Source organism: Pinus tabuliformis, chromosome 7 (genome assembly GCF_031772625.1).
Source record: "Pinus tabuliformis cultivar Carrire ecotype Pingquan chromosome 7, CPIR1, whole genome shotgun sequence".
Taxonomy (NCBI): Eukaryota; Viridiplantae; Streptophyta; class Pinopsida; order Pinales; family Pinaceae; genus Pinus; species Pinus tabuliformis.
Genome location: NC_142293.1, coordinates 131,896,968 through 131,909,614, shown reverse-complemented (window position 1 = coordinate 131,909,614; position 12,647 = coordinate 131,896,968). Strand labels below are relative to the sequence as shown.

Below are 12,647 nucleotides of genomic sequence, written 5' to 3'. Positions count from 1 at the left end.
AATCGGGAGTGATTTTTCCAACCGGGGAGAGATCACTCCCTGACCGCTCCCCGGTTGGAAAAATCACTCACGGAGCGACAGGAGCGATGCTCCCTCCGTCAATCCCAAACAAAACAGGGAGCTCCCGACCTGCTCCCGAGTCGCTCCCGATCAGAGCATGGATTGGGAGCTGGATCAAGGGGGGCGTTCCCCCGCAACCTTGGTCTCAGTTTATTTCAGTTCATGATCTGTATGTATGTGTAGATTGCAATAGTGTTTACATCGATGTTTATGTAATTAAATAACTTGTTAATGCAAAGAAAAAGTAGGGGATGATAAACGAGTAGTTGCAATAGGGGTTTCTGATGTGTAGATTCAGAAATTTTCACAATTGAGGATTAACCCCACATTTTGTGAAAATTTGGATGCCCAAATTTCTACTGCAACAACTGATTACATTTCTCCTATTTGTTGATTACTAAACCAAATTATTTATTGTTTCCTATAGTAAACACTGAAAGAAATACACTGCGGCCTACACCATTTAAATTATAAGTGGAAACAAGAAACTGAACAAGAAAGAAATACAACACATCTACACAGTTGTTTTGGACCAATGTCCTCAGAAAAACCCAATGCGAGAAAATCGGTGCAGCGGCTCTAAGGTTTTTCTTATTATGCAGTAGTAATTCTGAGTACAATTTTTTGGATGCCCAACTGGCTATCTTATATAGAGAGAAAGTAGACAAAACAAGTAGTGAGATGCTCTCACCCTGTCACTGGAAGAATCTGACTCTGATCTCGCTGGAATAGAGGCTTTGCATCCCTTATACGTCAGCTTTTACACAGAACTCCGTCCACCACACGCAGTCCCTACGTCACCTCTGTTAGGGATAGCGTTGCTCCTTCAAACCCTCTGCTGGCCAAAAACTTCGATTTCCAGCGTCTCGAAGTCACAACACGGCTCCTGGCTTTTGAAACTCGATTTCCTCAGCAAGAATTCGATATCCCTCGAGGCTCTCCGCTGCCACTGCATCAGCACTGCGTGGGACAACGTCAGCCTCTCTCTAGACATCGTTCTGTCCCTCTCTTCCTTGTACTCTCTGGTCCAGGAAAACTCCTCACAGGCTACTATCCCTACCCCTCGCTGCAAAAGATCACTTCGAAATTCTCTCCAGCAGTTGCTTTGCTTAAGAAAATCAATCTTCTGATCTTTACTATGTATGTGTATTCTCCAAGTGCCCCTCAAGCCTCTTCTTATATTTTTTTGTTGAACAACCAACGGCCCAGATTAACTTCTAATCAATGGCTTAGATCATTTTGGCTTGATCCTCATCTTCTTCTAAAAGTTACACCCACAATTTAGATTAATACCCATTAATTATTTTAATTTCCATGAGTTTAGACTTAGGGTCCCATTAAAAGTAATTAATTATTTTAATAAAACTGTCTCTAGGTGGAATTTCCCAAAACAATTTCTAGGTATTGGAGAATGCATGTGTCTAAGCCTCACTGCAAAGTTTGAGACTTAGAGCACATCCGATGTTACCAGAAATCAACACTCCCTCTTAGCGAGGGATATGCTCTAGCAATACACCCTGTTGAAGCATCACTTTGTTCTTTAACATCTCCTTCTACGCTGCTGATGTATGACATCATGTCCATCAACTACTGCACAAGCGTTGCATTTGTATTGTTGCTGACCTTGCCACTACCAACACTGCATCTGTACTACAACTCCCTCTCAATTCTGCATCTGTGTTGCTGCTAGCACTGCCACTGCCACTGCCAATTGTATCTGCACTGCAACCTTCTCCAACTGTTGTTGCTACTGCATCAGCAATGGAAAAGCATCCCAAATTACTCGACTACTGTTCAGTATGATGCATCTCGTTGTTGGAGTTCTGACTGTTGCTAGTCTCTAAGCTGACCCTCTAAAGCCACTGCGTTGCTACTGACTTTTTCTCTGTGCCAACTGCACTACTGCCAACTCTGCTCTACGTTGCTCAATCTCTAGTGGTACTAGCCACTGCAAATGTCACTTCAGAACTCCTCTGCACCAACTGACACTGGTCCTGTTGTCACACAGATTGTCTGGGCAGCGCGACAACGCTCAGACTAGGGGTTGTCACCCTGATCCCCAATCCCTCCGTTTAAGCCGTCTCCCGAAGCTAAAGGGGGTAGACCCTATGGGATGAATGAAGACCAACTGTGGACCAGTTGGGTTGGGAGACATATCAAGGCAATTTAGCACTTGATTGATTTTAGAAATTAATGTACCAGTGCCTTATGGAGTTAATGATTAAATGATTATTTATCAAATATTGCATAAATATGAACCATGTAAAACAATCATTTATCATCAAATATCCCAAGCAATAAAAGCTATTCAACAAACTCACAATGCTTTAATAATGATCCAGCAATTAAATTTCTAAAGATTAAACGCTTTAAACGACCACGAAATTTAAATGCTAACCAGATTTAAATAGTTAATCTCCAGATATAAACATTTAAGCACATTTAACTCTACCACAACAGAAAAAGACTTTTAAAGGAATTTCCAATTAGTCTTTTCAAAAAAAATTAATTTTTATATATTTTTATATTTTTAAATAAAACAAAACTAAACTAAGCAAAAATTAAAGTAAATGAGACCTAAAATTATTAACACTAAACTAAACTAAATGAAAAGGAAAATACTAAAAAAACTAACTTTAAAAAAAATCAAATATTAAACTAATCTAAATTTAATTCTAAAACTAAATAAAAGAAAACTAAAAAATAAATTTCTTTATGCCTTTTTTAATTTTTAATTTTTATGATTTTTTTATATTATTTTAAAATCAAACTTTTTAAAAAATTAAATCTAAATTTAAAGAAATCTAAAACTAAACAAAACTTAAAACTAAAAAAGCTAAGCTAAAAAGAACTAACACCTAATAGCATCAAATATAGAAAAAAAATCGAATTTATTTTTATTGTTTTTATTTTTTATGTTTTTTATAGATTGAAATCTAAATCAAATTCAAAATTAAATTTCTTTTACCAAAACTAAAATGAAATAAATTTAAAATCGAAACCTAACTAAAATCTAATTCTAAAACTAAGCTCTAACTTAATAAAAATCAAAATCAAAAATCTTTAAACTAAGACTATCTCTAAAATCTAAAAACACTAACCCTAAGCTTAAATCATGAAACGCAACTTTAAAAAAATCGAAATGCTTTTGAGTTTTGTTTGCTGTGTAAACACAAAAAGGAACCCACTTTTGTCTTGTTGTTCGTAGGTGCAAAGAAACCTGGACGGCGGCATAGGAATGACTGCGTGGATGGCTCAGCTGAATGAAGAAAATGGATAGTGGCAGCAAGGATGTCGAGGGTAACACACATAGAAGGACACAGCAATATGGATGGCTAAGGACGTGGAGTTGGGCAGCATGAAGATTTGCGTGAGGGTTTGGTGGAATGCATAGAACAGGCGTGGAGCTGACTGCTGCTTGGCGTAGAGAAGGAGGGCAGGCTTTGCAGGATAAGGAAAGGCAGTGTTGAAGGGAAAGCTGGCAGAGGGATAGCATAGAGAGGAAACGCACGGAGGTGAAACAGCAATCACCCAACCTGCCTTTAAAAAATTTTGAAAAAATTTCTATGAAATGAAACCCCAAGATGCCACAGCGTAAAGAAAAAATTTCGAAAATTTCTATCAAAATGAAATCCTAGGCAGCAAACAGATAGTCTGGAAGAAACCCTTGAATTTCTTCAGAAAAACTTGAAAATCCTTTTGAAGAATATCCCTGCAAAAAATGACGCTGAGGCTAGATCTTACCCTCCAGGACCTAGATCTGGCTTCAAACAAAAAATCTCCTCTTTAGTCCTGCAACCTACAATAGCAAAACAGAATACCCAGAAACAATATGTGCAAAGATTAAACCTAAAAGAAACCCAAAAACCAGCTAAAGAATTACAATATTTATAGATTAACGACTCTAAGCAGCCAGATTTATCGTTATGCCACAAAAATATTTTCAAAATTTTAAACTTAATGTGAGGTGCTTCAGAAAACCCTTCATGCATCTGCAACAAAAATTCTAATGATAAGCCCGGGATTAAAACTGGCTAGGCTCTTTCAGAAAATGCAATCCGGGCGTTCGTTGATTCAGCGGGGAACTTCCCCTAATGCCCGGTAAACTCAAAATTAAGGATATCCTACACAGCTTAAATCAACCATTAACATAGAGGAAGAAAACAACAGTGAAATTTAGATCAAATGGAGATACCTGCCATTATATTTCAGAAATTAAACTATCTTTCAAACCCTAGAGATCAGACAAGATACCTGTGCCTAAATCAATCTTCATCAAACTATCATCAATGGCTGAAAATAAAATTATGCAGAAAAATAAAACATCTTACAGCATTTCCAAAAGAGTAACACCAACAAGATTTTCAAACCCAAAGTCTTTATTTATTGCACAAAAAATGAGAGCTTTCTTTAGCACGCGACTCTAAGATCGAATGATCTCAAATGACCCCAGACACCCTATTTAAAGGAAAAATTCCCAACGACTAGTTCGAGTGATCCATGTCAAACTAATCTCGACTGTTGATGAGGATCAAAATCCCTTTCGATCTCATCCGTCGAAATTTTAAATGCATTTTAATATATTAAAAATTAAAATTTTGCATTTATTTTCTCAAAATTTTGACTTATTTTATTATTTTATTTCAAATTTTAATAATAATTTTTTTTTTATTTTTTTAATTTATTATTATTATTTATATCTTCTATTATTTTTTTATTTTTTTTATTTTTTGGATCCTCGAACTTACCCTTTGGAAAAATCACCTAGGACCTAGGACCTCGGACTTATGAGGGGATTAAAACATTTTCTAACCCTCAAGACACTTTACATCATGACTTATACAATTTTATATCTCAAGGGGGAAAACCCATTTGACATAGACCCTCATAGACCACCCAGTTCTGTGACACAAATATAATCTAGCAGATCAAGAAATTTGTAATAATCTAACCAAATAGTTAGAATTATTTCCAAATTACTTTTACATAGACTCGAAACACACTAGGATTCCCCTAAGATTCTAATGACAAAATCCATTCTGGCTTTGGGGTTAGGCTGAAGGAAAACTCTGTCGATCATGGATCGGTGAGACAAAAAACCTTCCGGAAAGTAGATTATCACTAGAAAATTAGGTTTTCCTAGGCAATTTACATACATGACTCAGATCTACTAAGATTATTTACAATTTACACATGCAGACTGGGTTTACAATATAACACGATCGGGTTGAGATGACAGTCAAATGGCACGACACGTCGATCAAGTGCTATCCCTTTTGCGAAAAAGGGGGTGTACTGCTATGGGTAGTTGACACGTAGTGGTCAACAGGTCCATCTTGCTACTACTGATTTGGGCTCCCATAGCAAGGAATTGACCCAAGAGGTGGGCTCCTCAAGAATCTTTCCCATCTGCGGTCCTTTCGAACTACAACTCTAAATCACCCCACCTCCCTCCTGGAGATGCTTGGGCTATCATGGTGAATTCCTCCTCGATCTTCGCGACTGCAACCTTCAGATGCTTCTCATCTTTGTCCTTCTTCCTGAGAGGACACTATGTTGCATAGTGACCATATTAACCACACCTGAAGCATTTAATCTTCAAGACATCTTTCTTCTTCTTCCATTGCTCCTGCTGCCCCTTGGATGCGAGGGTTGCATTCTCTTCCTCCTCCTTGGGCTTCAACCCACTACTACTGCTTCCTCAGCTCCTCTTGCTTAAGAGCTACCCACATTTCATCCCAATTTGGAAAAGCCACCCTACCCAAGATGCTCTGGACAAAGACTTGCCACTCATATACTGAATTTAGGGCTAGTCTTACCATTTCAAAACCTTGAGGTGTTGACCCCACAGCTGCCAGCTCATCTCAGGTCTCCTGAAGCTTAGTGAGGAACAGATCAATGTGTTCCCCCTTCTGCATCTGTATAGATCTCATCTTTTGCTCCAAGTACATCTTTCATTGCATGGAAGATCCTTGATACATCGTCAACAATGCATCCCACATCTCCTTAGCAATCCTTCTACTAGCGATGTGACAAACTACATGATCCTTCACTCTGTCGAGGATCATTTGCTTTCTCTTCGCCATTTCTCCCTTGTACTTCTTGAGCGGATCTGGATCCGCGGGCACAACTACCACGCTGTCGACATAGGTCTTGAGAAAATGCTCATCCAGGAGGCACGACATCCTCGCCTTCTAGATCACATAGTTGGATGCACCATCCAACCTATCCTAATCTCTCAACCCACTAGTTGCCATCCCTGCCAAACGAAAAAGTCGAATAGCCTCCTCTCTCCTCTTCGCAACACTAGACTGGCTTATGCACACCCTACTGGAGCTTGTAGATCTGCCCATCTCCGCTCCTACTCAGCAAGTGAGAATTCAGACACCTTGACTGGAATTTCTCCGAGGAAGGATTCCCTCAACCGTGTCTCTCTCTTCCTTCTAATGTCTTTTTGCCTAGCAACTAGCTGCAGAAAACTGCGTTCCGCCATAACTGCCCCTTCGTTGAAGCTTCTATTGCGTTGCTCCCTCTACCGCTGACAAATCTCGCTCTAGAAATCTTACCTCTCTGTCAACTCACTCAGATAAACATTTACCACGAAAAAATTTGCCCCCTGTCTTGGACTGCACAATCCCTCTAGGGATTCGATTTGTTGCCTTTGCAGGAATTTCGAACTCCCTTCCTCCTTCAGCGTTGGGATCTTCCAACACTGTTTTCTTCTTTCACCTGTAGCTCTGATACCATGTGAAAATTTGGATGCCCAAATTTCTATTGCAGCAACTGATTACGTTTCTCCTATTTGTTAATTACTAAACCAAATTATTTGCTGTTTCCTACAGTAAACACTGAAACGAATACATTGTAGCCTATACCATTTAAATTACAAGCGGAAACAAGAAACTGAACAAGAAAAATACAACACATCTACACAGTTGTTTTTGGACAAATGTCCCCAGAAAAACCCAATGTGGGAAAACCGGTGCAGTAGCTCTGAAAGTTTTATTATTTTATGCAATAGTAATCCTAAGTACAATTTGTTGGATGCCTAACTGGCTATCCTATACAGAGAGAAACTGGACAAAACAAGTAGTGAGATGCTCTCACCCTATCACTGGAAGAATCTGACTCTGATCTCGCTGGAATAGAGGCTCTGCATCCCTTCTACATCAGCTTCTGCGCAGAACTGTGTCAACCCCACGTAGTCTCTACGTCACCTCTACTAGGGACTGCGCTGCTCCTCCTTTGGACCCTCTGCTGGCCAAAAACTTCGATTTCCAGCCTCCTGGTCTCACACCCCAGCTCCCGGCTTCTGAAACTCAATTTCCTCAGTAGGAATTCGATCTCCCTCTAGGCTCTGCGTTGCCACTGTGTCAGCACTACGTGGGCCAGTGTCAGCCTCTCTCTGGACGTCGTTCTATCCTCTCTACCTTGTACTCTCTGACTCAGGAAAACTCCTCACCGGCTACTATCCCTGCCCCTCACTACAAAAGATCACTTCGAAATTCTCTCTTGCAGCTGCTCTACTTCAGAAATCAATCTTTTGATCTTTACTCTGTATGTGTGTTCTCGAAGTGCCCCTCAAGCCTCTTATATCTTTCTGTTGAACAACCAACGGCCCAGATTAACTTCTAATAAATGGCTTAAGATCATTTTGGCTTGATCCTCGTCTTCTTCTAGAAGTTACACCCATAGTTTAGATTAATACCCATTAATTATTATAATTTCCTAAGTTTAGACTTAGGGTCCTGTTGTCGCACAGATTGTCACGACAACGCTTAGACTGGGGGCTGTCACCCCGATCCCCGATCTCTCCATTTAAGTTGTCTCCCGCGGCTAAGGGGGGTAGACCCTATGGGATAATGAATGACCAACTGGGGACCAGTTGGGTTGGGAGACACGAGGGGAAACAAGCACTAAATTGATTTTATTAAGTTAATAGCCCAGTGCCTAATGGAGTTAATGACTGAATGATTATTGATCAAATGCTTGCAGAAATATGAGCTCATTAACAATCATTTACCATCAAATAACTCAAACTAAGGTTAACTTTTGCCAAATGTGAGATAATCAATAAATGCTCAATGGCTTAATGATACTCCAGCAACTAAAATTTCAAAAGATAAAATACTTTAAACAACCACGCAAAATGCTAACCAGAGATCACATTCATGCAGTTAATCTTCAAATGAACATTTAATTATGTTAAAAATGATAAACATTAATTCCCACATCAAAATTTTAGCCTCAACAGAAAAGATAAAACATAACAAATTCCTGAGCCAAAACTCAAACTGGCAAAAAAAAAATTTCCAAAAATATTTTATTATATTTTTCAAATAAAACAAAATTAAAGACAAAATGAAACTTTAAATAAAAAATCTAAATAACATTAAAATCTAAACTAAATTGAATCAAAATCTAAAGTAAAAGAAAAGGAACTCTTTATGCTTTTTATAATTTTAGAATTTTTATGAATTTTTTATTGTTATATTAAAAAAAAAAAAACAAAAAAAAAAAACAAAACAAAATAACTTAAATCCTGAATCTAAATCTAAAACTAAAGTCTAAGAAAAGAAAAGCTTTTTGATCTTTTATGAATTTATATTTTTTTTTATTTGATTTTTGATTTATAAAATAAAACTAAACCCTTTTTTTTTATTTTAGAAAAAATAAAATAAAATCTAAAACTCAAACTTTTATGTGAAAACAAAAATTTAAAATTTTTCCTTTTGAAACATAACTAAAAGGCAAACATATCTAAATAAGAAATAACAATCTAAACTAAAATCTAAAATCTAGAATATACATCGGAGCACCTAAGTTAAAATAAAAATTTAAATGAAAGTCAAATTCTTTTTATTTTAAATATTTTTTTATTTTTTATGATTTTTGGATTTACTTTAAAATTAAAACAAAGCTAAACATTAAACATTCTAAATATTAAAACTAAACTAAAATCTAAAACATAACCTAACCAAAATCACAACATATTTATTTTTTGTACTTTTTGATTTATTAAAAAAATAAAACATAACTAAAACTAAACATAACTATATATGAAGACTATAAGCTAAACTAAAATGCAATCTAATATATATAAAAAGTAAAATTTATAAAGTCCAAAATTTAAACTAACACTAACAAAACATGAACGCTGACTAAATACAATTCAAAACCAAAAAAAAAATAAAAATAAAAAAATATATATCATAACAAAAACAAAACCTACGCTAAACTTTAGCAACGCATATTGAATTTTTTTTTTTTTTTTTTTTTTTTTTTTGCTGTGGTGTTTTCAACGTGTGCAGGCGTAAGGGAATCTGGCGGCGTAAAGGAGCAAGGAGTCTAGACGCGGGCAGGGTAAGGGATATGAAAATTTGTTTGACGCAGGAACCACGCAGATCTGGCAGCAATGGCAGATTGCGTTTGCAACTTGAAGGGGATGAACGACGGATTTTGTATGCTGCGGAGGAGGTGCGGTTTCTGTTGCAGGTTAGAGGCGGAAACGATGAAGATAGGAGAGCTGAATGCTTGTTTGTAGGTGCGTGGAGCATATAACTGGAATGGAGCAGCGTAAATTCAGCTTTTGGAGTGGCAGCAGCGTGGGATGGGATGTATCTTGTAGATTGAACGCAGGGAGCAGAGGTATGGCAGCAATCCAGCCTGCCCAAAAAAAATATTTTTTCCTGTAACAAAAATAAACCCCGAGCAGCAAAATAACTTTGATCAAACCCTCGGAAATCTTCAGAAAACCCTGCAACCTGTAATGGAAAAACACCCAAAAATAATATGTGCAGAAAATGAAACTAAAACCCTAGATCAGCTAAACAATTACAGTATTTACAACTTGCAGGCTCTAAAATAGCCAGATTTCTCGTTATGCCACAAATATTTTCATAATTTTAATTTAATGTGAGATGCTTCAGAAAACCTTGCATGCATTCATAAAAAAAATTCAGATGATAAGCCCGAGATCGAAAACTAGCCGGGCTCTTGCAGAAAACACAATCCGGGAGTTGGCTGGTTCAGCCGAGAACTTTCCCTAACGCCCGGTAAACTCAAAACTAAAATTTCCTGCACAGCTTAAAATCAACCATCAACATAGAGGGAGAAACAATAGTGAAATCCAGATCAAATGGAGATACCTGCCATTATATTTCAGAATCTAAACCATCATTCAAAGCCCAAAAATCAGACAAGATACCTGTGCCTAAATCAATCTTCATCAAGCTAAAATCAATGGCTGAAAATAAAATTATGCAGAAAAATAAATCATCTTACAACACTTTCAGAAGAGTAACACCAGCAAGATTTTTAACCCCAAAGTCTTTCTTTATTGCACAAAAAATGACTACAAGAGAGCTTTCTTTAGCACCAGACTCTCAGATCCAATCTGATCTCAAATGACCCCTAGCACCCTATTTAAAGGAAAAATTCCCAACGGCTAGTTCAAGTGATCCATGTCAAAATGATCTCGACCGTCGATGAGGATCAAGATTTCTTTTAATCTCATCCGTCGAATTTTTAAATGCATTTTAATATATTAAAAAATTAAAATTCTGCATTTATTTACTCAAAAATTTGACTTATTATTATTTTTTATTATTTTTTAATTATTTTTATTTATTTTTTAAATTTTATTTTTTTTATTTTTTTATTTTTTAATTATTTTTTAAATTTTTAAATTTTATTATTATTTTTATCTATTTTTTAATTAATTAATTTTTTTAATTTTTTAATTTTTATTTTTGGATCCTCGAACTTAGCCTTTGGAAAAATCACCTAGGACCTAGGACTTAGGACTTATGAGGGGATTAAAACATTTTCTAACCCTCAAGACACTTTACATCATGACTTTTACAATTTTACATCTGAAAGGGGAAAACCCATTTGACTTAGACCCTCATAGACCGACCACCCAGTGCTGCGACCAAATATAATCTAGCAGATCAACACACTAGGATTCCTCTAAGATTCTAATGACAAAATTCATTCCGGCTTTGGGGTTAGGCTGAAGGAAAACTCTGCCGATCATGGCTAGGTGAGACAAAAAACTTTCCAGAACGTAGATTATCACTAGAAAATTAGGTCCACCTAGGCAATTTACATACATGACTCAACTCTACTAAGATTATTTACAATTCACACATGCAGACTGGGTTTACAACATAAATTGATCAAGTCGACGATGACTGTCGAATGGCACGGACACGTCAATCAAGCGTTATCCCTTTTGCGAAGAAAAGGGGGTGCACTGCTATGGGAAGTTGACACGTAGTGGTCAACATGTCCCATTAAAAATAATTAATTATTTAATAAAACTGTCTCCGAGTGGAATTACCCAAAACGATTTTTGGGTATTGGAGAATGCATGTGTTTAAGCCTCCCTGCAAAATTTGAGACTTAGGGCACATCCGATGCTACCAGAAATCAACACATCTAAGGTGAGGGAACAAAACTATGGTCAAAACCCTTCCTTCTTCCAAGTCACCCAAATATCTATGCCCAAAGTGCCCAAGGAAAAGCAAGCATAAGCACCTGATTGCACAATAAATAACATATCTTTAGGATTGGATTCCCCACCTTCAAAATATGCTCTCGACAGATGGGCGAGGGGACATATGACTGGCTCAGGGAGCAGACATCAAGTGGCACAACACATTGGCTACACTGGTGGCTATCAAGGGGTGTTGGTTGTCGGCGAAAGACACATGTAGGAGAAAAAATTTCCTATGGGGTCACCCACTTTCAGTTGGTAACAGGCTAAAACAGTGAATTCTTGACGAACACTATAAAAGGCCTTTTGGCTCACCCAAGTTATCAAAAAAAATATTTCAGCACTCCGTAAAGAATTATTTTTCCCTGGAAAGAAAAAAAGTGGTAGTTGTGTATTTGACAAAATGCCAGGAATGCCAAAAGGTAAAGGTAGAACATCAGCATCTTGCTGGATTGTTGGTTCCTTTACCTATACCGGAATGGAAATGCGAAATAATTTCTTAGATTGTATCACTAGATTACCTAGAACTAAAAGGCAACATGACTTGATTACAGTTGTAGTAGATAAATTAACAAAATCTGCTTATTTTATACATGTCCAATCAACTTATAAAGCTATTCATGTGGCAGAATTTTTTATGAAGAAATTTTTTAGATTACATGGAATACCGAAAACTGTTATATATAACAAGGGCACGAAATTCACTTCCAATTTTTGGAAAGCATTATTTGCAAGGATAGGCACACAGTTGAACTTCAGCACTAGATATCATCCGCAAACTTATCGGAAAATTGAAAGGACCAATCAGATACTTGAGGACATGTTGCATATACATGTTATGGATCAACCACAAAGTTGAAAGATTATTTGCATCTAGTAGATTTTGCCTATAACAATAGTTATCAGGCATCCCTCAAAATAAATCCCTTTTGAAGTTTTGTATGGACGAGTGTCATACTCCCTTGAGTTGGAGGCAGCTTACAGACAAACTTGTCTTGCGACTGGATCTTTTACAAGAGATGGAACAAATTGTGAAAAATGTAAAACAGAATTTAGAGGCGGCCTAGGACAGGCAAAAGAATTATGC

The 12,647-nt window shown here is 36.9% G+C and overlaps 1 protein-coding gene across 5 annotated transcripts in view; it reads right to left on the bottom strand.

Annotated features, from left to right (window-relative positions):
• The window catches only part of LOC149246111 (vesicle transport protein GOT1-like), a 200,654-nt gene that overhangs the window by 62,188 nt on the left and 125,819 nt on the right, over positions 1 to 12,647 (bottom strand). For 2 of the 5 annotated variants that reach the window (XM_089455638.1, XM_089455637.1), the window contains exon 3: positions 3,805 to 3,859. The exons of the other annotated variants lie outside the window; for them this stretch is intronic. In XM_089455638.1, coding sequence (XP_089311764.1) covers positions 3,805 to 3,859 — 55 coding nt within the window. The remainder of the gene's footprint in view (positions 1 to 3,804; positions 3,860 to 12,647) is intronic. 5 annotated transcript variants of the gene reach the window in all.